Genomic DNA, 27,104 nt, shown 5'->3' on the forward strand with positions numbered 1-27,104 from the left:
GGTGGAGACGGCAGATCGATCGGGCTGGCCTCCCTGCTGGGCACAGCCTGAGCCACATGACCAAGGCCAGAGAGGATTACCAATGGACACCTGGCCCAGCTTCCGGCAGCCCCCGACCAGGCCACTACCCTCACTCCAACAGCCCGGTCCATCACCAAGCCCCACCCTCTTCTGCCAGCCCTGCCCCCACAAGGCCCCGCCTCTCGCATGCAAGTCCCGCCCCCAAGGCGCAGCTTGCCTGCAGCCCCGCCCCACTGGCTCCACCCCATCGCCTGCAAGCCCCATCCCCAAGGCCCAGCTCACCTGCATCCCCGCCTACTAGGCGCCACTCCTCACCTGCAAAAAGCCACCCCTCACTAAGCTCCTCCCCTCACTTGCCCAGCCCCGCCCAATATAGCACGCCCTCCAGGAGCCCCTCTTTTCACCTGCGCAGCCCCGCCCTTCACCCGGCCCCACTCATCTGCATAGACACGCCTCTCGCCACGCCCCACTTCTCCCCTGCCCACTTCCCCCTCCCATCAACTGTCCACATCCTGCTGCTGGCCGCACCCCGCCCCTTTCGGCAAGCCTGCCGCTCCCCTTTTACCCGTGAGCACGCGTCTCGCCTTGCCCGCCTCCTTCGGCATGTCGGCCCAGCTCCTCCCGCCCATCTCCCTCTGCACCGCCCTCCCGCCCGTCCCAGAGCAGTGGAGGCCCGCCCTTTTCATCTACAGCCTATCGCAGAGGACGTTGCCGTTCGCGCTGACCAATAGGAGTGGTGGCCGTCACGGCAAGCCCCGCCCCACGCCCTACGTCGGGTTAAGTGGGGGGGGGTCCCTCGCCAGCCCCGCGCTGATCATGCGCCGTGTGGCGCTGGGCGCGCTGCAGGGGCTGAGTTCGCGGAGGCGGCTGAGACGCTGCATTGGGCGGCTAGAAGTGCTCGGCGTGCTGGCTCCCGGGAGAGGAAGGTCCAGGGCGGGCCGGAGGTCCGCGTCCCTGCGCCCAGGCCTGGCAGCTCCCCGCACTGTGGGCGCCCCGCACCCCGAGCCTCTGCCGGGGCCTTCCTTGGGCTCCCGCATCCGAGGCTCTGAGGCCGGAGGACCCCGGAGCTCCTGCGCCTCCCAGGGCTGGGGGCCGGGCCTGCCCGTGGCGCTCCGGGCAGGGCCCTCCATTGGCGTGGGCTTTAATGGGGGTAGTAAATGGGGCCGGCAGTTGCGGTTCTCGCTGATGGCTTTGCTCCTAGTTCATTTTTGTTGGAGGCCGAGTCCTTAAGAGACCCGAGGCGCCCACAGCCCACTAAACCCGGCTGTGTTCAGAGAACTGAAGCCTCCCGGAATTTAACTTTTTTGGTTTTTTAATGACTCAGTTTATGGGGGAAAAAAATGACGAAGCGGTTTAGTGTTCATGGTAATCCACGTGCCCGTATTTAATGTAACAGTTCAGCGCTGCCGGCCCAGGCCTGGGGGAGACACGGGGCGTCCGTGGCGTGAGTTTGGCAGCAGGTTACTGGAAAGTTCGGGGGAGACCCTGGCCTTACCGCTCAGGGGTTTCCTATCACGTCCTTGCTGATAAGTAACTTCTTAAAATGCTTCTCTGTCCCATAATTCTGAAATTTGCTAAATCAGTAAGCAAATGTTGGCTATAGCATATCTTCCTAATATTGCCAGTGACTGAATAGGTGTTTTTTTTCCCTGTATATATCTTTAAAATATTTTGGTGGGATATATTAATGTAGAAAAGCCTGTAAGACATATAGTACAATTTGAGAGAATAATAGTTGTTTTTTTTGTTTGTTTTTTTGGGTTTTTTTTAAGAGACGGGATCTTGCTCTGTTGCTCAGGCTGGTTTTGAACTCCTGGGCTCAAGTGATCCCCCTCCTCAGCCTCTCAAATTGCTGGGCTTACAGGTGTAACCCATCTCATCCAGGTGAGAATAATTAGAAAATAAGTAGATTGGGCGCAGTGGCTCACACCGGTAACCGCAGCATGTTGAGAGGCCAAGGCGGGCGGACCACTTGAGGTCAGGAGTTTAAGACCAGCCTGGCCAACATGGTGAAACCCCGTCCCTACTAAAAATACAAAAATTAGCTGGGCGTGGTGGTGAGCACTTGTCCCAGCCACTCAGGAGGCTGAGGCAGGAGAATTGCTTGAACCCAGGAGATGGAGGTTGCAGTGAGCCGAGATTGCACCACTGCACTCTAGCCTGGGCAACAGAGCGAGACTCTTGTCTCAAAAAAAAAAAAAAAAAAAAAGTGTCCCCATGACCAAGCTGAAGATTTCCCCTAACTGCTCATAACCCTCTCTCCCTCTTAGATTAGCACTGTCATGACATAGAGAAATGTCCTTGCTTTTAAAAAATATTTTACCATCTCTATGCATTCTGACAGTAACTTGTTACCTGTTTGAATAATACCTGTTTAGGATAATACTGTATCGTGTGTATCTTTTGTTTAACATCATGTGACCTGCATCTTTGTTACATGCAGTTGTAGGCCCTTTTATTGGTTAGTTTTTTTTTTCTTTTGATTGAATGATTAGTCCGCAGTTTATCCATTTGCTGTCGTTACACCTCCAGGTGAGTTGAGTTTGGGACTGTCAGAGTTCGTGCTGACAATCTTGTCCGTGAGTGCTGGGGCAGCAGTGTAAGGTGTGGAGGATATAGACCAAGAGGTGAATGGATTTCCAGTATTCAGATTTCTTTTTTTTTTGGACGCCCAGGCTGGAGTGTAGTGGCGTCATCTCGGCCCACTGCAACCTCCGCTTCCCGGGTTCAACGATTCTCCTGCCTCAGCCTCCCAAGTATCTGGGACTACAGGCACCCGCCACCATGCCTGTCTAATTTTTGTATTTTTAGTAGAGACTGGGTTTCACCATATTGGCCAGGCTGGTCTCTAACTCTTCGGCTTCCCAAAGTGCTGGGATTACAGGTGTGAGCCACCACGCCCTGCCCGTTCAGCTTTCTAAAGAATGCCAAGTGTTTTTCCAAAGTTGTTCCACTTTGTACTCCTGTGGGACAGGTAGCAGTGTATGTAGCAGTATAAGAGCAGTATGACTAGCAGTGTGTGAGAGTTCCTGGTAATATTAGGCTTTTAAAGTTTTCACCAATTCGGTAGGCATGTAATGGGATTTAACTGTAGTGTGAATTTCTTCCAATATTTTGAAGGCTTGTGAGGAAAAGAAGCCCTTTTGTTTAAGAGTTTCTTAAGGGGAATTTAAACCATAATTGTATTATAGTCATTTTTGAACATGTATAAAGAAAATGTTTCCAACACTGAAGCTTTAGTTAAGATAAAAGGTCATTAAAATGGGAAGGACCTTACCAGAAATTAGTTTTCTGGAATGTGCAAGATTTTGGAAGATGCAGTATTTTAATTTTTTTCTAATTAATAATCTTTATCACATGAGAGTATTTTCACTATGTGGCTGAATAATGTTAGCCAGATAATTTTCCTGCAGCTCATCTAACTTAGATGACTTTTAATCTAGACATGCACACCACAGAGCGTGGCGATGGAACAGTAACCGGGCTTGTGAGAGGGCTCTACGGTATCAACTAGGAGACAAGATCCACGGATTCACCGTAAACCAGGTATGGGTCCTCGGCACCTCCTTATAAATCCACATACATTGCAGGTGTGGCTTCTGGCATAGGTACGGGCCCTTCAGGTGGAGACTAGCCTTGTCCTTGTGTCCCAAGGCCCTGGCCCAGCTCCTGTTGCATGATGGCTACTCGGCTGAACAGAGCTTGTGAGAGAAATGACCCCCGGTCCCTTCCTGGAATCCTGCGAAGCCTGATTCTTGTCAGATTTGAGAGAGTAACACTTCCAGCTGGGTCTCTGTCATCAGACACACTAGGGTTTCCGCAGCCAAACCTGATGATTCGCTGAGTGTGAGCACGAAGACTCAGTGCCCTGATCTGTTCAGTCAGGTTTTGCCATCAAATAGTTTGCTCTAAACTTCTGCAGAATCTTTCAGTTTTCTGAGCCTTTTGGGTTTCAAAATTATAAAGAAGAAATTGTGGACCTATACTTACTTGGGTTTATATTAAAATGGATTCATTTTTGTTTTGTTTTTTGCTTAAATCTTTTCCTTTTTTTTTTTTTTTTTTTTTTTTTTTTTTTAGCATAGTAACTAAAAATGACAACACTTCACATATTTGGCCAGCTGTTGGCTCTGTGCTATGCTTGATGTTGTAGCAAATTTAAAAAACAACTTACCGTCTAGAAAGACTGATGCGGCTGTGACTGGAGGCACATGGTAGACGCCATGCGGAGGGCCAAGGACAAGGGCGGGAGCTGCTGCTGCTGCTGCTGCTGCTGCTGGGGGGAGAGGGAAGAGCTCCTGGAGAGGGTGGTGTGAGAAAGCAGCTGCCTCTGGGCAGGGCTCCAGCAAGGGAACCAGGGCAGTGACTAGGGGGTCCCAGGCAAGGTCCAGGCATGGGAGTCCTGACAACAGACTCAGAGCATTTGTGAAATCCTGCAAAGTGAGGGCAAAGACACCTCACTCTGGGTGAGGCCCTTATTAATAGTAACCAGTACTATAAACTCACTCTCCTTTATTTTTCAAATTTTATAGAAATGTACTTATTTTTGAGACTGGGACTCACCCTGTCGCCCAGGCTAGAGTGCAGTGGGATGATCTGGGCTCACTGCAGCCTAAACCTCTGGGCTCAAGCGATCCTCTCACCTCAGTCTCCCAAGTAACTGGGACAAGGTGCCCCCACGCCTGGCTCATTGTGTGTGTGTGTGTAGATGGAAACTTGCTTTGTTGTCTAGGCTGGTCCCAAACTCCTGGGTTCAAGCAATCCTCTTGTCTTGTGTATTAGTCTAATCTCACACTGCTATGAAGAAATACCCAAGACTGGGTAATTTATAAAGAATGAACTAAAAAGTAAAGAGGTTTAATTGACTCCCAGTTCTGCATGGCTGGGGAGGCCTCAGGAAACTTACAATCGTGGTGGAAGGCACCTCTTCACAGGGTGGCAGGGAAGAGAATGACAAGTGAAGGGGGAAGCCCCTTATAAAACCGTCAAATCTCATGAGAGCGTACTCACTGTCATGAGAATAACATGGGGGGAACCGCTCTCATGATTCAATCACCTCCTACCAGGTCCCTCCCATAACATGTGGGGATTATGGGAACTACAATTCAAGATGAGATTTGGGTGGGGACGCAGCCAAACCATATCACCTTGGCCTTCCAAAGTGCTGGGATTAAAGGTGTGAGCCACTGTGTCCAGCCATAGAAACTTAGGATAAGTCATGTTTCTTGTTTGAGAAATAGCTACCATGAGCGCTATTATTATTAAAGCTGTATATTGTTAGAAAGCAGACATCTCACTGTATCTGCTGATTTTAAATGCATTGATCGCCTGTTACAAAGTACGGTAAGCTTGGAAACAAGTGATTTAACAGCGGTAGATGATGCAGGTCGTAGTGGCCGCTCATGCACGACTGTTGGATGGCAGGCTCCCTAGATTGGGCTGAGGAGACCCGAGGTCTCACCTCTGCCAGCGACTTGCTGTGTGCGCTTGGCCAGGTGACTCATGGCCCCTGGACGGAGGGGGTGGCAAGTGGCGTGGTGATCACAGGGACGTGGTATGTGATTGCGGGAGAGGGCCGGCTGGCGTGACTGAAAGAGAAGACAGTTTCTTTCATACCGAGAAGTATGGACACTTACCAGGAGGATTACCTAAAGTAAGGTCGGGGGCCAGAGCATGCAGCCACTGCCCCATCTCAAGAATAGCTACAACTTACTGTCCTAGGACAAAGGGGAAATGAGGCTTGAGATTCAATAATTTTAGTAGAAATCTGTTATATTTTACAATTTCACTTTTCATTTGTACCCAGCTAGTGATTATACTCTGTATCCATTTTCCACACAAAATCCCAAGGACCTTCAGAATCTCCTCTCGGTGTATTTGGACGCCACCTTTTTCCCATGTTTACGCGAGCTGGATTTCTGGTATGTCATGAGTGATTAACTAGTTGATACAGACTTTAGTATTTGAGTCACTGTCAGCTTATAATTATTTGTGCTCAGGCAGGAAGGATGGTGGCTGGAACACGAGAATCCTAGCGACCCCCAGACGCCCTTGGTCTTTAAAGGAGTCATCTTTAGTGAGATGAAGGGAGGGTTTGTAAGTTTTCTTTCTTTTTAATGTTGTGTTCAGCTTACCTTACCCATGTGCAGTACCATGATACAGACACATCTGGAAGGTGGTTGATTTTTATTTAATATTCTCATTATAGGTGACATGTTCTTGAATTAGCTGGGTCAGTGCTGTGAGCAGAAGCCAGGGGGTAGCGGGGCCAGGCTGCTGTCTCAGACCATGTCTCAGACCACGTCTGGCGACCCCCGTATATGATCTGCAGCGAGAGAAAAGCTATTTTCATACCACTATCAACACATTGTCTTTTTCACTCATTCTTGCCCAAGTACATGGTGTACTTTCTAGAGGCTGTGTGGCGAGGTGTGTGACACGCAGCAAGCTGGATACAGAGCAAATGGGGGAGTCCAGCTTCATCTCTGAGCCAGACACTACAGAGGTTTGCAAAAAAGGCAACACAGCATCACTCTTAGTAGTCAGTTTTTTACTTTGTTATGAGAAATATTTTTCAAACATATTTATATTAACATGTAATGATGGCTTACCTTAATGCATAAGTATTTTTTAAATGTCTCAGCTTTAATTTAGAATATAGAAAAATTATATAAACACAAGCACCTACACAGGCAAAAAAGCCCACATAATCAAAAGCTCTTTGGGTCCTCATTAAAACCCATTTATGCCTAGTGTTCCATTATTGGAATCCTAAGCTTGTGGGAGTTATTTATATCCTACAGCTCAAGGTCATTGCCAAGGTCTGAATTTTTACAAAAAAAATTGCAACCTCAGGCATAAATGGGTTAATTTTTCAGAGTGTAAAGGAGCCTTGAGACCATTTTGGATTAAGAGCTGCTGTCCTGGGCACGTGTCTTCATGTCCCCTTGTGACTTTGACAACCTGCCTGTGCTGGTGTCCCTGAGGCTCGTGGGTGGCCTGCTCTCTGATTCCCGTAGCCCCCCTCAGCTGGTGAACTATTTCTTACCTTTCATTCTCAATTTGGTGGTCTTTTCTTCCAAGGAGTCTTCTTAAAACTCAAGTTAGGGTGAGAGCTTCTCCCCACTTCCCTCCTGGCTAGTGGGCAGACCTGGTGATCCTTCCGATTTACAGCCCTCGGCTGTGCGTTTGTTGCAACACACATCAAAAAGGCCATTGTTCTCAATCCTTGGGTCCTGTGCATGGGTGATGAGTGATTGAATACAGTGTTAATGCCTGCAGGGGTGTCTTTTTTTTTTTTTTTTTTAAACCATTAGAACAGTTTTATTTGCAAAGTATTACAGGCATATGCACCAGAATGTGATTAATTGGCTATATTGTAAGTAATGTAGCATGTGTGTATTATTTTCTATGTATATATTCTTATTTATTTCACGTTTCAAGACAGACAATGAGAGGATATTCCCCCAGCACCTTCAAAACAGACTTCTTCCCGACCACACATACTCAGTGGTCTCCGGGGGTGACCCACTGTGCATCCCGGAGCTTACGTGGGAGCAGCTTAAGCAATTTCATGCCACTCACTATCACCCAAGCAATGCTAGGTAATATTTTGTTGGAAAAGTTTGATGGTGGATTGTGGAAAGTTAACTTGTTTGTGTTCTTACAATTTCATGACATGGCGTCTCTCACATTTAGCAATGCTTAGCTTCGAGCCTCTCCTTGGCACGGAGAAGTGCTCTTCCCATAGTGGATGCAGTCACAGAACCTTCATCACATCCTCACTTTCTGATACATCGCTTGTTTCTTATGTCACTCATATAGGTCATTATAGTAATAATATAGTTATATGTATTATATAAAACACTAATAATTTACATATAAATGCTAATGTAAAGACATATTTGCAAGATTAGTTTATGTAAAAAGAATTATGAAAACTTTCAAGCATACAGAAAAGTAGACTAGGATAATGAGCCCCTAAACACTTATCACGTAAAAGATATCCTTTTCCTTGTGACGTTTTTGGAAGTAAATTATAAATGTCATCATTTACTCCTAAATATTTGAATTTGTGACCCTAAAACATGAGGATTTTTTCTTACATGAGCTAATGCCATTTACAGTTTTAATAGAATAAAACATACTTTCATAAAACTGCCTATTTCTTATTCCATATTCACATTTTCTAGTTGGCCCCAAAGTGTTTGTTGCACAGGGTCCCACAGATCACACCTGGTCGGCCCAGGTCTCTCCTGGGCCCCCTCTCGGACGGCAGAGGAGTGTACAGGCCGGGTTTCCTCCGGGCGCTCTCACTTTCCAGGTGTCCTGCTGCTCCTGTGTGGTGTTGGGTACCATGTTCCTGTGTTTCCTGAGAACTGGAACTTAGATCCAAAGCCTTAGTTTGAGTCAGGCTGCGCCTTTTTAAGCAGAGTCCCTCGTGGGGAGCTCTGCATAGGTGGCCACATCCTACCTTCCTGTGAGGCCTGCTTGCCTCCACTGGGGGTCTCACGCCAGCGGGGTGCATGCTGAGAGTCGGTCACTGTCTTGTGAAGATCTGCTTTTTCCCTTCAGCCACAGACCATCTGGTGCACTTGAGTTTCTGGTGTCCTGTGATAATTCCTCATCAACCTATTAATGGTTTTCATATTCATTGAGGATTATTGCCTGAATCATTTATTAGAGTTTAAGTTTTCAAATTCTGTAATTCTTCATTCGTTTGCTGGACTTCTTCAAAGAAGAGCTCCACATCAGCTGGGGCTCTCGGGTTATCTTGAAATATCATTCTGTGGAAAAGGCAGGGGTGGCTGCTCTCCCTGGGAAGTCCAGTTTGAGGAGGAGGGGTGGTGCAGGAACTACCTCTAATGTTGACAGAAGAGGCTGGCTGTTTTTTTTTTTAAAGTCAGGGTCTGGTTCTGTCCCCCAGGCTGGAGTACAATGGCATGGTCTTAGCTTACTGCAGCCTCAGCCTCCTGGGCCACCTCAGCCTCCTGAGTAGCTGGGACTACAGGTGCGCACCACCATGCCCAGCTAGTGCTTATATTTTTTTGTAGAGACAGAGTCTCGCCGTGGTGCCCAGGCTGGTCTCGATCTCCTGAGTTCAAACAGTTTGCCCACCTTGACCTCCAAAGTGCTGGGATTACAGGCGTGAGCCACTGCGCCCAACATGGAGAAGAGAGTTCTTTCTTTTCTTTTTTTTCCCCCCAGTCGTCTTTTTGTTTTTTAGTACCACCGTGACCTCACAAATATTTCTGTATATGTATATATTTGAGACCATGTGATCAGATGGAATTTATTTATTTTTATGCCCACATTTGCCACAGCTGTTGGCCCATTTTGGTCTCACTTCTTTGGTTTCTATGCCCCCACCCCTACCTCCCTAATGCAGGCACAGCCAGGCCCTCCTGCTCCAGAGGCTCAACTCTCTGTTTCCCAGGGAGCTCTGATTTCTGTGGCTAGTGGGGAAGGGCCTTTGGAGAGTAGTATCTGGACACTAGGGGTGGTGATTGCTCCTGGATTCTCTCAACCCTGAGAGTGTAACATTTGTTTCTAAATTCTAGAATGAGAAATTTCTGAAGGTTCTTTAAAATACTAGTTCCCCAAACCTTAACCATAGCTCAGGCAACATAGTAAAGAAAAAGATAAATTCTGTCATTGTAACCTTTTTCCTCTGGTTGAATGAATGTGTTATCTTTATTAACATGTATAACCTTGAACTTGTTGCCAAAAATTGAGTTTTGTGAAATTGTCAGTTGGATTACTCTATTACTGTACCTAGGGTTATAAAGTATTTTAACAAATACCTCATTTGGTTTTTGTCACATCTCTAGATGAAGTTTAAAATGAAAGATCAATTTCTGGCTAGGTGTAGTGGCTCATGCCTGCAAATTCAAGCACTTTGGGAGGCTAAGATGGGAGAATTGCTTGAGGCCAGGAGTTTGAGACCAGCAAGAGTAACAGCGAGAACCCATCTCTAAAACTTAAAAATTAGCCCACTGGGTATGGTAGCTCAAGCCTGTAATTCTAGCACTTTGGGAGGCCGAGGCGGGGAGATCACCTGAGGTCAGGAGTTCAAGACCAGCCTAACCAACGTGGTGAAACCCTATCTCTACTAAAAGGACAAAAATTAGCCGGGTGTGGTGGCGGGCGCCTGTAGTCCCAGCGACTCAGGAGGCTGAGGCAGGAGAATGCTGTGAACCCGGGAGGAGGAGCTTGCAGTGAGTGGAGATTGCACCACCGCACTCCAGCCTGGGTGACAGAGCGAGACACTGTCTCAAAAAAAAAAAAAAAAAGCTGGACATGATACACAAGGTGACCCCAGGAGACTCCTGTGCAGAGTAGAAACACACCCCAGCACTAAACTCAGTCCCTGAAGTCCCTGCGGGATTCTCCCCACCCCCCACCCCGGGGTCCACCTGTACCCACCTGGAAAGAACGGTGACACCACCCCACAGCAGGAGCTCACCATCGGCGGCCGCGGCACCCCCGGTAGCTGGGCCACCCCCAGAGTTTCACAGGTGGAGAGGGAGCCTGGGGACGTGCGTTTCTAGCAATTGCCAGGTGACGGGGCACCACACTTTTAAAAATACACAACACTAGGTCCTGAAAGGACGTCTGTTCACTCGCACGTTGGTGGGATGGAGCCCTACAATGCAAAGGGCTTTTCTTCACGTGTCCTCCTTGAGCTCAGGGGCTGGCAGCACTTGGTGGGACCTAGTAGGGAGTCCCTTGCTGACCGCACACCCACAGCCAGAGCCCTGGCCCGCATGATTCTCACGGGAAGCCCGCAGAGCTCCTGACACCTCGCTGGAGGGAGGAGAAAGCTGAGGCTCTGAGGGGGGTAAACTGATTACTGGAAGGTAACGACCTTAGTGAAGTGGTGAAGCTCCAGGGTAAACCCTAGTTTTATTTCCTTTGGGTCCTGCAGGGTGAAATCTGAGGAAGCCCCAGGAACATTCAGTGAGGGGTTAGGAGGGAGGAGAACACGGTGGATGAAAAACAAAAAGGAAATGCACCAGCATTCACTGGCGGGCTCTGTCACCCACAGGACAAGGATGAAGACGTGCACACCTGCCGTGCGGGCTTTCAGCCTCACAGGTAAATGTCACCTGTTTCACCACCTCCTTAGGGCTGTTCTAGGGCCCGGCACACAGCCATTTGGGACAAAGGGCAGTTTCAGTGTCTTTCACTCCACGCTCAAGCTACAGATTGTCCTTACAGCTCAGGTATCCTGGGGATAATCCATCTCGTTTTGTTTTGGTTTTGGGAGCCCAACCCAAGAATCAAGTAACTTTCCTAAGGATTTCCAGGAGAAAACATCTTCCCACCAAGGAAGAACCTTACCATTTGGAAAAACACCTCCTCGTCATTTGCAAAAACCCCAGTTTTCTGGGAAGTGATAATCTTGTCATGAGAACCAAAGATAAAGTTGGAGATAATGAGGGAGTGGTTACATAGGAAATCTGTGGTCATTACTCTGACCAATTAGTAAATCACTTTCTTCATATGATATACTTTTTAACAGCTTCTTACTAAACCACAGTGCGGGTAAGAGAGTCACAAGACGGCTTCTTCCTTGAGTCAGAGTCATCCCCGGCCCACACCAGGGCCTAGCAAGAATGACTTAGGTCACCCTTATTTCCTGGCGACTTGGAGGAGCTGGATTTCCCAGTTTACAAATCTCAGCTTCCTAGGATTCTGCTCTGATAAAATCTAAATTGTATTAAAAAAAAAAAAATAGGCTGGACACGATGGCTCATGCCTGTAATCCCAGCGCTTTAGGAGGCCAAGGCAGGCAGATCACGAGGTCAGGAGATTGAGACCATCCTGGCTAACAGGGTGAAACTCCTCTCTGCTGAAAATACAAAGAAAACTGAGCCGGCTGTGGTGGCATGAGCCTGTAGTCCTAGCTACTTGGGAGGCTGAGGCAAGAGAATCGCTTGAACCCGGGAGGTGGAGGTTGCAGTGAGCCGAGATTGCGCCACTGCACTCCAGCCTGGGTAACCGAGCGAGATTCTGTCTCAAAAAAAAAAAATAGATGAACTCAAATGAAATAATCTACGTCTATCCTTTTACCTCCTCTGTTGTCTGGAGTAATCAAGCTCCCTGCCTCGCCCTCTCTCACAGCACTGAACTGCTTTTCCTGAATTTTCCCACACTGCTGATCACTCGTTAATTTCGATGCATACATTCTTTTTGAGAAAGTCAGTTTGCCGACTCCTCCCACTGGTTTGTCAGAAAATGAGCTTACACTGCGCTGATCTCACTCCTGCCAAAACACCTTCTAGGGGTCTCTCCTTTGATAATGTAGGGATTATGTAGGCATGGGGAGGTGGGATACCAAGGGGGGATTCTGTCAATGGTGCTGTTCCTCCCTCCCCACCCCCACCGGTTCAAAGTCATCGAGCCGGGGGCCTCTCTGACTATCTGGACTGTGCAGACCACCGTGTCTTCCAGTAGGGTCAGGGGAGGGCTTGAGATAAATCTGTAGGGCTCAACCACTGGCCACTGTCCACCTCAGGTGCCCCAAGAGCCATCTCTACCGGGCACTATGTGGATGCATCGGTGACAAAATGGAAAGCCTCTGGTCCTGGCGGAGCTTGTTCCGATCAAGAGAGACCCGAAAGCAAGAAACACGGTGAACAAATGCATGATGCCCAGGGGTGGATGGCTGTAAGCACTGAGGAGAAAAATAGCAAGTGGGGTGGGGGGTGTTAAGAGGGTGGAGGATGGGGAAGGGCTGCCATTGACAATCGGAGAGCCTGCAGACCTGCCTGAGAGTGACGTTTGGGGAAAGAAGGAAAGGGAAGAAGGTGAGGGAGGTTAGCTAAGTGGACATCTGGGAAAGAGCTCAGGCAGCAGAGGGGCTGGGGCGGGGGCGCGCTGGCAGCGTGCTGCATTCCAGGGTCCTCTGCATGGCTGGGACGGTGTCGGCCCTCCCCTGCACATCCCTCAGGGCCTTCGCAGAAACACATGGGGACCTATGTACAGGCAGCACACGCCACCCATCGCCATGACCACACTGTCCCTCAGAGGAGCCGCTGGCCACATGTGTCCCGTCCACATGGAGATGTACTTGAAGATTCTTTACACACTGGGTTTCAAAGACTTAGTATGGAAAACAGTGTAAAATATTAATAACACAATAACTGATTGTTATCAAAATAGTGGGCTGAATAGAAAATATAGTTTTTTTTTAAATTTTTCTTTTGTTTTTTTTTTTTTAGATAGGGTCTCACTCTGTTGCCCAGGCTGGAGTGAACCAGTGCAGTCACAGCTCACTGAAGCCTCCAACTCCTGGGCTCAGGCAATCCTCCAACCTCAATCTCCCACGGGACTGGGACTGTAGGTGTGCACCACCACATCCGACTAATTGTTTTGTATTTTTTGTAGAGACTGGGTCTCGCCATGCTGACCAGGCTGGCCTCAAACTCCTGGGCTCAAGTGATCCACCTACTTTGGGCTCCCGAAGTGCTGGGATTACAGGCGTGAGTCATGGCACCCAGTGTCACCCCCTCTCAGCCCGCCTTTCTTTAATGTGGTAACTAGATCATTTAAAATTGCATATATAACACAGGCCACCCATGCAAGCCTCAATCCTGGGAGATGCTCCCGTTGGAGAAACCTCCAAGAAGCGGATCTGCTTGGATTTGCAAACGGCCCCTCTGGCCCCAGGGGGATCTGCTGTGCAGAGCTGCTCTGGATTCGGCTCTTCAATACTTGGTCTCTCAAAACACCGAGACCCTATCTCAGCACTGGAGACAGCAGGGCCAGGGTGGGATTTATAGAAAATAAGTCTCTGCCTCTCAGTGCTCTGGTCTGCCATGTGTCTGGCTGCCTCTTCCATCCTGACAAGCACAATGACCGTAATTCCAAACAAAGGAATTCCAAAAAAATACACACAAGCCCTTGAGTGTACTGTGCACCTCTTGACTTTCGACCAGCACAAAGCTCCTTATTAAACGCTGACAAAAATTCCTTCCATTCCAGGTGCCCTAATGGATTCATTAATCTCCTATTGATAGGTTTTTGCTGGTTTTCCTACTTTTTGCTATTCTAAGCACTGCTGCGAAGACTCTCCTTTTACCCCCACCTGCCCGTGTCTGCCGCAGCTCACATGCTCCGCCTTCCAGCTGTAATAGCTGAGTCCCTGGGTCTCCTCGGTGGGGCGTATCTGTGGGCACAGGGCTGCCCTGCCACATGCCCCACCCCATAACCTTCCATCTGTGGCCGCTCCTTGTGAGACCCTAAACTCACGACCTCCCCTCCTGTCCTCTCCTCTCCACAAAGCCACCCTTATTGGAGACAGTCAGTCTGCTTCCCAGTTCCCCCAAGGCAAATTCAAAGTCCTCCACTGGCCCACCCTCCTCTACCGACTCCTCCCTCATCTTCCGATCAGGTCAAAGGGCCCCAACCAGAGGCTTCCCTGGGCCCTTACATAAGACAGGAGCTTTTCTTCTCAGGTCGGGCCATAGGTACATTGTACCCGCGACTTGCCGCAGGAGTGAGAGCCGCAGGGGCCGGCAGAGAGGGCTTGGTTCTTTTGCCTAAAGCCTGCCCTGACTCACCAAAGGCGGTCCGTTAATGTGCACAATGATTACAGAAACACAGAAATAAGGCTGGGTGTGGTGGCTCAAGCCTGTAATCCCAGCACTTTGGGAGGCCGAGGTGGGTGGATCACTTGAGGTCAGGAGTTCGAGACCAGCCTGACCAACACGGTGAAACCCCATCTCTACTAAAGATACAAAAAAAAAAAAAAATCAGGTGGGTATGGTGGCGCATGTCTATAATCCCTGCTTGGGAGGTTGGAACAGGAAAATCGCTTGAACCCAGGAGGCAGAGGTTGCAGTGAGCCCAGATCAAGCCACTGCACTCCAGGCTGGGCAACAGAGCGAGACTCCATCTCAAAAAAACCCCCCACACACAGAAACAAAATCTTAATCATAGTAAGACACAGCTGAAAAGATAGGAAGGAATGACTCCCCGAGGCTACTGCATGCCACCCCTTCAATCATTTTCCATTCAGAAAACTTCAGATCAGATCATTTACATATGTACGTTAAGACAAGGGGTCCTATATTAATGAATCTTCCCCGTCAAAATCCTGGTCAAAGTCAGAAAACAATCCCACCGGACTCCTGGGAGCATCTCACGTTGGAGAAACCTGGAGAAGTGGAGGAGCTGATCTGCACGATTTGCAAACCTCAGCACTGGCCCCAGAGGGACCCACAGCACTGTCGCCCTCCCCCTCTCCGTAAGAGTCGGAGCCTCACTCAGACCCACACAGTCAGGATCTGCACCTCCGAAGGCTCCCCCAGGCGGCTCTGGGCACACGGAAGCTGGGAAGACAGCAGATGGGCCCTGGGGTTGGGGGGTCCAGCACAGTCCAGCCTTTTCTCTTTTGCCTCCTGAAGACTTTCACCGTGGATGTGTGTTAGGGAAGAGGGGAGTGAAGAAAGAGACAGGGAGAGAAGACAGAGACTGAGTGATGCCTCCATTCTGCAGAGGAAAACACCGAGACCCTATCTTAGCACTGGAGACAGCGGGGCCAGGGTGGGACTTATAGAAAATAAGTCTCTGCCTCTCAGCGCTCTGGTCTGCCATGTGTCTGGCTGCCTCTTCCATCCTGACAAGCACAATGACTGCAATTCCAAACAAAGGACTGGGAGTTGGGGGTGAAGATGCAGAGAAGGGAGGAGTGGGGAGGGAAATGGCAGCCTCTGGGCAGCTACTCTCTAATAAACACAAACACAACACCAGAAAGGGCTTGTAGAAAAGAAACATAAAACGCAACCCAACTACTGACACATGGCCCTCTGTTCCATATTCACCCGCACGTTCTTAACAGAAACGCAACTGTGAACATGCAATCTGGTATCCTGACGTTTGCCCTGACCAGGTTGTTACCGCATCTTCATCTTTCTAATTTTAATTGCTTCTGATGGCCCATCCGATTGGTAGAGCTTATTTAAAGAGCCCTGATTTTCCCTGATAAAAGGTTGGAGTCCCGTATCAAAAGCTTTTAGTTTTCTGTAACCAAGGGGGAAAACATGCTTCTTTTGAAAGATGACAAAATGTCTGGCTTCGAAGGGTCATCCGAGTACGGCACACAAGGCGGTCTGCATTCATAGAAAATGATGCCATCACACAAATCTCCCACTGTGCGACGGGGTGACACCATCACTCATCGTCTGCCTCCCAGACCCAGTAAGTTTTGCAAAATTAATTACTGCAAAAGATCCCATCAAAGAATGTGTGTGCACAGGATGGTGAGGGGCGCCAGAGCTGTGTGAGGCGAAATGGCACTGTTCTCAGTTTCCCCTTCCATCCTACTGGGCTCCGAAGCATTGCTTCAGAGATTTTCAATTTTATCTTTTTTTTTTTTTAATTATTTAAGACCTTTATTAACAGGTGCTTGCAGTTTGTTGACTTTTTTGAAAAAATCAAGTTGTAAACTTTTATTACAAATTAAAAATGAAGTTCTTAAAAATCTCAACTTGACCAGATACGAAACAATTTAAAAACCTTTAAAGGCGTATTGAGATTTCCAGGCTTTTTTAAAAAACACGTTTGTTATTACCAAAAAGAGACGTCTTTAGGTAAAAATAATAAAAACCCCATGCTGCATAGATAATGCAGATAGTTCTATTTATCTGGTCAACGGGCAAAAAGCAAGCACTTAAGGTCTTCAGCTCCAATCTTTTGTTCATTTCTTATTGCTGGAATTTCATATTTCTTCTTGTTGATGACTAAACCGGATGATGGTAGAGATGGTAAGCCGGCATTTACTCAGCCCCGCCCTGCTCAGCCTCCGGAGCGGACTAATTCTCAGCTGGCGGATCGGCTGCTTTTGTCTCTTTGCCATCTTGTGGTTTAGGGTTTTCTGGGCATCTGCGTGGGTAATTGAAGTTGCGGCGGTACCGACCTTGAGGTGGCTGCTGACCTTGGGTCTCATCTCCTTGATTTTCTTTATCTTCTTCATTGCCGTCCTCTCTAGGCTGTCTTTGGCGAGGAGGGCCCCTGCGGAATCGTGGTCTATATCCCCATACATATTGTGCCTCACTGGTCTCCCTTGTTCTCCTGCACCCTGGTTGTCAGCACCCTCCATCACTTCTCCCTGCACAGGAGGGTTGGAATACTGTGGTTGACGCCCACAGGGTCTCCGCATGTAGTAAGGTGGGAACCTTCGCCTGCGGTAGGGCCGGCGTTGTTGGACCTGGCCTTCGGGAGCACTCTCCGATCCCTCCTTCTTTTCCCCACTCTCACTATTCTGGTAATTTTGCTGGTAATTGCGTGGAGGACCCCTAGGACGTGGATAGCGTCTATAATGGTTAAGTCTGCTGCATATTTACTGCCTTGAACTGGAACACCACCAGGACCTGTAACATTTGCTGCCTCCGCACCCTTTTCTCCTTCAACAACATCAAACTCCACAGTCTCTCCATCTACACTGCGAAGGTACTTCCTGGGGTTATTCTTCTTTATGGCAGTCTGGTGTACAAATACATCTTCCTTGGTGTCATTCCTGTTGATGAAACCATATCCGTTCCTTACATTGAACCATTTTACTGTTCCCAAAACCTTTGTTGCGATGACCTTCTTGTCCCCGCCGGCAGGCGCCGCCGATGTGAGGCCGCCCGGGCCACCGCTCCCTACCCCGCCGCCCCTAGTGCCGGGCTTGGTGTCGGCGGCGCTGAGGGCGGGGGCGGCGGGCGGCTGCTGGGTCTCGGCCTCACTGCTCATGGTTGCGGTGATGGTGACTGGGGCCAGCTGCGGCAGCTGCGGCTCCTCCCGGGGTGTGACGGTAACTAGGCCGGCCGCGGCGGTGGGGCTGCTCAGGGCTCTCTGGGGTCCGCTCTCCGCTCCCGCTACCGATCGAACTCTCAATTTCATCTTATAATTAAATAATATGAACTCTACTGGGGGAAGAAAAGCAGCCCATCACACTGGTATTAAGCCTTAATATCATTTTTGCCATCTTGACTCCTATCGCTACAAAAAGTCATTTTCTGTTCCCCTCACAAAACCACCCAAGGAATATTGCTTCAGACACCAAAGGTGCCCATGTGGGGCTCAAGCCTGGTGTCCAATAAATATGTGTGTCATTGACCTAATGCATGTCCAGTCAATTGAAACCTCACACTTCTGACTTCGGTTTTGAGGTTGTAATCTTGAAGTCTTAACAGTTTATACACATTGACCTGAGGATATTGGAAACTTTTGATTAGAGAGGGTTGAATTCCTCTAAAGGACTTCATGAATGAAGAAGACAGCTAGAACCCCTGGTTTCCTGCTCCTCAGTGGAGATTCCAGGCGGGAGGCAGGCAGCAAATGCTTGCGTTCCTGTCAAGCGCCAGGTGTGGTGCTGGGCGCCAGAAGGACACCAGTGAAGACACAGCTACACGCAGCCCTGAACATCCCTGCTGCAGCCACAGGGCCCGGCCACACCAGGGAGCTCTGTGAACTCAGGGAAGCTGGTACACCTCGGGCATCCCTTGCTCATGTGTAAAGTGGGGATAAGTCAGTGCCCAGCATCACTGAGGGCCTGCCACATAACAGAGAGTCACTAAACGCTAGCTATTCTCACTAGGATTGGAAAGGTATACTTACTCCATTTATATGAACTTTCTATAAATACTGTATTGATGTTCACGTCACCACAGGCAAAAAGGACGCCGCTTTCACATCCAGCCCACCCTAAGGATGCACCTGGACTTCCCAGTACACTCAGCTCCACCAGGCACCAGGCCCTGCAGAAGCCACAACCTGTGACGAAGACAATGAGTCACTCTTGGTGTGTGGCACAGCGTGACGTGGCGGTGGGCACTTAGTCATGGTCAGTCCGCGATCCAGAGCTGTGGAGCTTATTTTAGGTTGAGTGAAAATCAACTTAAGTTTCCAGACATGTCTTGGGACAACAGAAGATACCCAAAGAAGCAGAGAAAAAAAAATAAAAAACAAAAACCCACAGCCTGAGACAGAAGATACCCAAAGAAGTAGGGAAAAAAAAAAAACAAAAAAAAAAAACAACAAAAAACCCAGCCTGAGAAATACTTTCTTCATTCAAGGCCTGGGGAGTCAGGAACATAGGAAAGAGATTTTCAATTTTATATTATAATTAAATAATATGAAACTCTACTCGGGGAAGAAAAGCAGCCCATCGCGTTGGTATTAAGCCTTAATATCATTTTTGCCACCTTGACTCCTATCGCTATAAAAAGTTATTTTCTGTTCCCCTTACAAAACCACCCAAAGAATATCTGTGTAATTTTGAGCTAGTTGGTTTTGCTCACTTTTGAGCATTAACTAGAATAAGGAGCTTCACCAAGAAAGGCCCCTGAAAAGCATGGTGGAGGCCTGACAAGATGGCTCATGTCTGTAATCCCAGCTCTTTGGGAGGCCAAGGCAGGAGGCTCACTAGAGGAGGCCAGGAGTTCAAGACCAGTCTCAGCAGCATAGTGAGATCCTGTCTCTACAAATAATAATAATAATAATAATAATAATAACAACAACAATTAGCTGGTCATGATGCTGCATTCCTGTCTTCCCTGCTACTCAGAAGGCTGAGGCAGGAGGATCACGTGAGCCCAGGAGTTTGAGGCTGCAGTGAGCTATGACGGCACCACTACACTCCAGCGTGGGTGACAGAGCCAGACATAAGTACTCTTCCTGGTCTAAGGGAGAGTACAATATTTGGAATTAGGATCTGTTTTGCTCCTACCACAATCGCGTATGCACCTCACTCCCTTACCTAAGCTATTTTTCTTTGTGAGTCTTTCTCCCCACTTCCAAAATGAGGGCATGCCTCTCTTGGGACCATCTATCTAGGCTTGGAGATAAGAATTGTAAAGCTCCTAGTACACAAAATATTTTCAACAAATGGTAGCTATGGTCATTTTAATATATGGAATTTTACCATAATTTCACATCTGACAGATAATTCCCCTGAAATTGATACTTGAATGTGAATGTGTTCTCTCATCTCCAGCTACAGGCAATAGTCTTCTATGTCAGGGAAAATCAAGTACTAATAGAGAATCAGAATGAAATGGCAAAAAGAATGGGGGCACAACAGATAAATTCTCGAGGAATAACCTACTTACTGTAAGGATTTGTAAATCTGTGGCAGCTAAGACCAGGCCCTCTAAGCACATCTGGAGGTGAACTTCCTTAAAAGAAATGCGTCCAAATGCTCCAACAGGTTCGAGATCGTATCTCGGAAGGGTAAAGCTCTTTACAGAGTCTGCAAAAAAATTGTGACTTCGGCTCTGCCAGGGAAAGAATGCCCAGGCGACCCGCCGTGGCGGGCTTCCCCAGGGACAGCCTAGGGGTGACCCATGTGGGCTCAAGGCCACCGTATTTGATGCTACCTGCAGAGCTGAGGGCAGCTGTCTCCCATTAACCCGAGGCTGTACCAACCAAGCCGCGTTCCCACATAATACTGGTTTCCAAAGTACCTTTTTCCCCAGAAGAGGCGTGGACTTACTAACCTTCAATACGTGTGACTCCTCCCAGGTGGCAAAACCAGGGCAACAGAGAACACGGCGATTCTGCCAATGTATCCTAATCTCACATGCCTGTACACAAACTCCCAAGCATTTTAGCAAGCTTTTGGACATGGAGCTCAAAAGAATGACCCATAAATATTTTCCAATACATACAGCATCTTAATGTTTTTTTCTTTCTTTTTTATTTTTTTGTAGACACTGAGTCTCACTATGTTGTCCAGGCTGCTCTGGAACTCCTGGGCTCAAGCGATCCTCCTGCCTCGGCCTTCCAATGCACTGGGATGACAAGCATGAACTACCGTGCAGGACCCACAGCACTTAAATTCCATAATCACCTTGAAACCCTGACCTTCCACCCGCCCTGGTGGCTTCCAGAGGTCAGTTCCTCTTCCCGTGCCAAAGGTTTCTTGTCTTTCGCGGCCCGGGTAAGGTCACTCAAGATGCTCCCTCTGCTTCTGAAGGCCTTTGACTGAGAAGCCACTCTGGGTCCTATCCCGACCCCAAGGCGGCTCCATTCGTACTCGCACATCTCCCGGGCGGTTTAAGTCACGCCGGCCAGACTATTTCCACTTCACTCTCCTAATTTCTCCAATCCCAGCCTCTGCTGCATCACCTTTTCTTTCTCTGAGAACCCAGCCCTGCAGGAGGAACGCTGATGCTGGGATCCTTTAACTAGAACGCTAACGCAGAGCACTTCCCAGGGGCGCTGGGGGGCGGGCTGCGGGGCGGGGCCTGGCGCTGCCACCAGGGTCTCCCGCCGAGGGCGCTGGGCCTGGGGAGGCTGCGCTGCTGGCTCTGAGTGCGCGCGGCATACGGATGTCGGTGCCTGGGCGCAGGGAGACTATGGTCCGGGCATCACGTAGGCGCTCGCGGCGGGCGGGGCGGCGCCCACAGCGCCCCAACCTGCAGCACCCGCGCCGCCCCGCGCGCTCAAAGGCGAAGGTAAGGTCACCGGGGCCGTGGGCGGGGGCCCATTCCCACTCCATCTTTGTGCAGTGCGCGGTCCCGAAACGGGAGGAAATCCGCCATCCGGGCCTTTCCACGCATCTTCGGCAGGAGGAACCGGGAAAATAAAAATCAAAACCCAGCTCCGGGCGCGTCGCGTCTCCAGCCCGCGCTATCGCTAAGGCTCCCAGGTAGCGTTCGCCTGGGAAGCGCCGACCTCCCCGCCAGGGGCTGCACGGATGGGGGCGCTCCACCGTCCGGGCATCGGCGCCCCCACGTGCACCCGGAGCCTGGGGCGCGCAGTCTCCATCACCTCCCGCTCTTCAGTGTTAAATGTCCTCCCGGCGCGCCCGCGTCGTGGACCCAGACTCGGGCCCCTCCTGGAGAGCCGCTTCCACATTGCAGGGCAGGGGGAAGCCCAGAGCCCGCGCCGCGGCGCCGCTGACGTCCCGGAGTCCCTGCTTCTTGGTCCTTCCAGTCCGCGGAGGCTGGCGGGGAGGGCCTGGGACGCATTTTAGTTTTCGGTTTTGGCACGAGCCGGAAGGCGACAGCACATGCGAGCGCAGGACACCCGTTTTTAAAATCTCCCAGTGGAAACGCGAGGGGCTGCCGGACCGCCTCGGAGACGCCAGGCTGGAAGCCAGAGCAACCCCGCCGCGTCCCGCATTGCAGCAGCCGGGACCCCGCCCACGCCGCGCGGGGCACGAGGCGACAGGAGGCGCGCGGGGACCCGGCCGTTTCTTCCTCAACATGCTAGGGGGCGGCGTGGGGCGGAGTTGAGGGGCGGGGGGCCACTTAGGAAGTGATAGCGCTGTACCCACGCTTAGGAGGGGAAGCCCGGCCGGGTCCTACAGCTCAGAGGCAGAACGACTCCCGAGGGTCCTCCAGGCGACCCCCTCTGTCAGGCTCAATTGAAAACATAAACCAGAGGGGGTGGAAAGCTCACTATCTTCTGGATGGAGATTCCTACTGCCATGTGCCTTCCTCCTCCGCCCCACCCGGCAAGGGCCCTGGGGCTGCCCTGCTGGCTCATGCCGCCCCCACAGGTACCCCTGCCGCTTCCGGGCACGGGCTTCTCCCCAGTTCTCCCCATCGCTTCCCCGCTCTTCTCCCCAGTTCTTCCCATCGCTTCTACACCTTTCCCCGCGTCCTCCCATCGCTTCCCCCGTCTTCTGCCCCATCCCCCAAATCCCCTTCGCCCTGTTCTCCCCAGCTCCGTACGTCCCTCCCTCGCCGCCGGGAGGGGTGCGCGCACCTTGAGCATCCTCGCCTCTGGTCAGCACGCCGATGGCCTTGCCGGCCCCGGAGAGGTGCTCCAGGAACTTCCGCAAGGAGCCCTTAGGGGCCTGGGAGTCGTCCGCGTCCATGGCGAGGAGGTCGAGGGGAGCCGCTAGTCCGGGTGCGCAGCAGGCAATGGGGACCCTGCCCGCGCGCGCGGGAGTCGGAACTGCTGCCCCGCCCGCGCTCCCGCCCGGCCCCAGGGCCAATGGGCGGTGACGGGCGGGGCCCGAGCGCACGGGAGGGGCTGCGGGAGCGGGGGCGCGGCTAGGTGCAGGGAAAGGGGCAGGTGCGGGCGGGGGACGGGAGTGGGCAGGAGCACCTACGCGCTGGTCGTCCTAGGTGGGGGCCGCGCTAGCGGTGAGGTAGGCCGCAGACGCGGGGATAGCGCCACAGGTAGGCGGGGCCCCTGCGGGTAGGGCCGCGTCTCTGGTGCTCGAGACTCGCGGGTGGGCTGGAGGAAGGACTCTGGTTGGGGGCTTCAGAGATGCCCGGAGCTCCCCAAGTGGGGGCAGGGGCAGCATCCGGGGGAGCGGAGACCGCAGGGGGGCGGGGGTCACGTCATTTGCGGGGCGCGCCAGGGCGGGGCGATATAGAACGCGGGGAGCATCTCCCGGGCCGGGTGAGGGAGACCTTGAGTGGGCGCGAACGCCTGGGCGGGGGGAAACCCTGCACTTGCGGGGAGCGCCGATGGCGGGGCGGGGTGGAATTTTGGCGTGGAGACCCCACCTGGATGCGGAAGTTCGCGGCAGGCCCGGCCGCTCCGGCTGTTGTCGGCGCCGAGCCCCGCTGCGCGCACAGCTTCTAGTTGCCAGCAGGATTCCTCCTGGGGCTGCGCTGGGAGCCTCCGGGCGCGGCTTCCTCGACCTTCGCCCCCAGGTATTCTCTGCAGTCTGAGGTCGGGAAGGACGGACGAAGAGTAGTAGATCCTCCAGGTGGTGGGAAAAACTGAGCTCGGCGAGCTTAGCTATGACGAAGCTGCGATTTCCCGGGCCCATGGGGGCTGTGGCGTCCACTTGGTTCCTGCTAATCCCACTGGATCATCAGGTGGGGAGAGTCAGCTTGCATAGTGAAACCAAAGACAGCTGCGAGATGGAAAGTGAGAGTGAGAAACCAAGAGAGTGAGACACACACACACACACACACACACACACACACACACACACACAGAGAGAGAGAGAGAGAGAGAGAGACAGAGAGAGAGAGGGAGAGTGAGAGAGACAGAGAGAGAGAGACAGAAAACGTCAGAGAAGCAGAGACACAGAGAGACATAGAAATATGGAGAAAGAGACCAGGGGAAGAGAGAAACAGACACACAGAGTCTTAAAAAGAGACAGAGAGAGACAGAGCAACCAGGAGAGAGACACAGAGAGGGAGAAACAGAGACAGACAAAGTGAGAGGCAGAGAGAGATGGAAAGAGAGATGGGGAGAGGGACAGAAAGAGAGAAGCAAAAGCACAACATTCCTTGAATTGCTTCTCCCTGAAGTCACCATTCTATTTCTGCACTTCCAGTGGCCACCAAGAATCTTTCTAAGTCACCTGTCCTCCTTCCTTCCCCATCTTCCTCATGCACTCTTACTAAAGCCTCCTGAAATCTGCCTTCCCAATGACAACTCCTCCTTGAAATGTCACCACTGACTTCCAAACAACCAGCAAATAAAAAAGGTTTTTAAAACAATTACTTCCACCAGTTTCTCAGTTTTACTAAAGGTTATGGTGCTGTTTCTTAATACCTCTCTCGAAAATCTTTCTCTTTGCTTTTTATTTCTTTGCATGAATTAACAAGAAAATAGAGCACAACATATTATAGTCAATATAGACTATAAATGATGTTTTGTGCATACCTTATTATCAGTGATAAACACTGTGTAAGTAATTTATTTTTCCCATTTCTTACTATGGTTTGAAAGTGTCCCCCAAATTTCAAGTGTTGGAAACTGAATCCCCCACGCAGTAGTGCTGAGGGGAGGGATCTTTAAGGGGTGATCAGATCATGAAGGTTTCACCCTCGTGAGTGGACTAATGTTGTTATTGGGGGAGTGGGTTCCTTATCACAAGAGTTGGTCTGTTACAAAAGTGAGTTTGACCCCTCTTCCTCCCTCATGCTCTCTTGCTCTTCCACCTTCCTGTGGGATGACACAGCACAAAGGTCCTTGCCAGATGCCCACCACCCCTTAACCTTGTACTTCCCACTTCCAGGACTGTGAGAAGTGAATCTCTGTTTTAGTAAATTACCCAGTCTCAGGCACTCTGTTAAGAGAAGCAGGAAACAGGCTAAGACAAAATGTTTTAGGATCCTCTTCCCTCACAGTTGCAGTGAGAAGTTTATAGGTTTGTTTTGCTTTGTGGAAGATAAAATGCTAAATAATAGGCATAATTTTGAAGGTTTCTCCTTCCATCCAAATATTTTAAAATTTCTATTACACTGAGTTGTTGACCCTTACTTCTGATGCCTCAGAGATGTCTGGAAGAAAACCACGGAGGAAACCTTGAGTGCCATGGAGTCTCTCTTATCTAAGTGCCCTCTGGACTTCGAGATGGCTCTTTCTGTGAACCAGAGAGCTAACAATGTAGCCCAGCTCAAGACACTTTCCTGGAAAAGCTTTCAGAACATAGCCATTCCCGGGGAGCATCACAGCTTTTAGACTTCACAGCAGGCACCAGAGAGCAGTCAGAAGGCCATGGAATATTTTGCCTGAATTCCTTCCAGTATTGTGTTCCAGGAACCTTGAAACTCCCTCCCCATCCACATGGGTCTTAGGTTTCTCTTTCCAAACCCAAACAGACTTGTTTTTAAATGATCCCCAAGAAGACAATGTCTTAGCATTACATATAATTGAATTGTAAATCTTCTAAATTCAGAAAGAAAGAATATGGAAATAATTCAGAAGCCCTTGAGTTTTTAGCGAGAAGACTCTGCAGTGAGGGGGAGACTCCTTTTATCCTGCGAATTCCCGGCGTGCTTCTACCACACATGATCCTTGCTTGTGTCTCCCTCCGAGCCTGTCTGTGAATAACCCACTCATCCTTCCAAGCTCAACTAAAATGCCATGTGACAGAAACAGTTGGTTCAACATCCATTTCCTCCTCCCCTTCTGACCGAGGCTCTGCACTAAATGCTTCATTCCCCAGCTGTCTTTGCGCACCCATTGTGGCCATGAGGGTCCATTCTGGCCCTTGTGATGTAGCAGAATGAGCGGCAGACAAAACTCCTCAGACACCGAGTTACAGAAGGAAGGGGTTTATTCGGCCAGGGACACTGGCAAGACTTCAGTCTCAAGAGCCAAGCTCCCCGAGTAACCAATTCCCGTCCTTTTAAGGGCTCACAACTCTAAGAGGGTACATGTGAGAGGGTCGTGATTGATTGAGCAAGCAGGGGGTACGTGACTGGGGGCTGCATGCACTGGTAATTAGATCGGAACAAAACAAGATAGGGATTTTCACAGTGCATTTCTGTACAATGTCTGTAATCTATAGATAACAGAACCAATTAGGTCAGGGGTCGATCTTTAACTACCAGGCTCAGGGTGCAGCGCTGGGCTGTCTGCCTGTGGATTTCATTTCTGCCTTTTAGTTTTTACTTCTTCTTTCTTTGGAGGCAGAAATTGGGCATAAGACAATATGAGGGGTAGTCTCCTCCCTTATTGATATAAGAATTGTCGAGCAGGACTTCCAAAAGGACTCCTTAAAAGGAGCCAAACTACTGAGTATGGCTTTTTTTTTTTTTTTTTCCTCTTTTTCCTGCTGCTTTGAATACAGTGTGATTGCAGGAACAAAGCTGCTCTCTTGGGGCATGAGGTGATCTAGAAGACACAACCACCTTCAGTCAAAGTGCCTGAGGGAATGATAGGAGAAGCTGGGCTCTCTGATAAGATCACAGATCCAGTGCACAGGGGAGGATTGAATGCCTTCAGATTCCTTTCATGTGAAAAGACAGACCTCTATATGTGTGAGCCTGTGCTAGATTGAGTCTTCTGTTTCATGCAGCCAAACTTAACCCTAAATGCCACACACCGTCTACTTATATTTTATGATGCTCTCTCTAATCTCTTAGGTAATTGTGTCCTCCCAGAAACCTATGGAGAGCTGAAGGGGTTTTAGGATCATGGAATCCACCTTCCTCCTTTGGTAAAAGAGGACAAAGGCCAGAGAGCAGCACGATGGCTGAGGCATGCGATTGTAAACCAAAAGGTGCCTGAGACCGATCTCAATTCATTTAAAAGTTAATTCTGCCAAGGTTAAGGACATGCTTGGGAGAAAAAAACACGGAATCACAGAAACAGTCTGTGGTCTGTGCCTTCCTCCCAAGATGATTTTGAGGGCTTCGGTAGTTAAAGGGGAAGGGTGGGCT

The 27,104-nt window shown here is 50.0% G+C and overlaps 1 protein-coding gene and 1 pseudogene across 28 annotated transcripts; one reads left to right on the top strand and one right to left on the bottom strand.

Annotated features, from left to right (window-relative positions):
* The first annotated feature begins 813 nt into the window (after positions 1–813).
* Positions 814–21,615, top strand: LOC139356437 (uncharacterized). 28 transcript variants are annotated; one of them, XM_071070539.1, is made up of 7 exons: positions 814–965; positions 3,465–3,567; positions 5,872–5,942; positions 10,949–11,118; positions 12,542–12,693; positions 13,414–13,508; positions 13,598–14,004. In XM_071070539.1, exons 1-7 carry the CDS (start codon positions 838–840, stop codon positions 13,806–13,808), a joined length of 930 nt encoding a protein of 309 aa, XP_070926640.1. In that variant the 5' UTR covers positions 814–837; the 3' UTR covers positions 13,809–14,004. The 28 variants fall into 28 exon arrangements, 11 of the variants coding, with proteins under 11 accessions (XP_070926640.1, XP_070926638.1, XP_070926639.1 ...); XM_071070537.1 differs by having other exon boundaries at positions 12,542–12,658; XM_071070538.1 differs by having other exon boundaries at positions 11,069–11,118; positions 13,414–13,506.
* LOC105497498 (Y-box-binding protein 1 pseudogene) lies at positions 6,191–17,928 on the bottom strand (annotated as a pseudogene).
* Positions 21,616–27,104: the final 5,489 nt, after the last annotated feature.

This window comes from Macaca nemestrina, chromosome 9, assembly GCF_043159975.1.
Source record: "Macaca nemestrina isolate mMacNem1 chromosome 9, mMacNem.hap1, whole genome shotgun sequence".
Taxonomy (NCBI): Eukaryota; Metazoa; Chordata; class Mammalia; order Primates; family Cercopithecidae; genus Macaca; species Macaca nemestrina.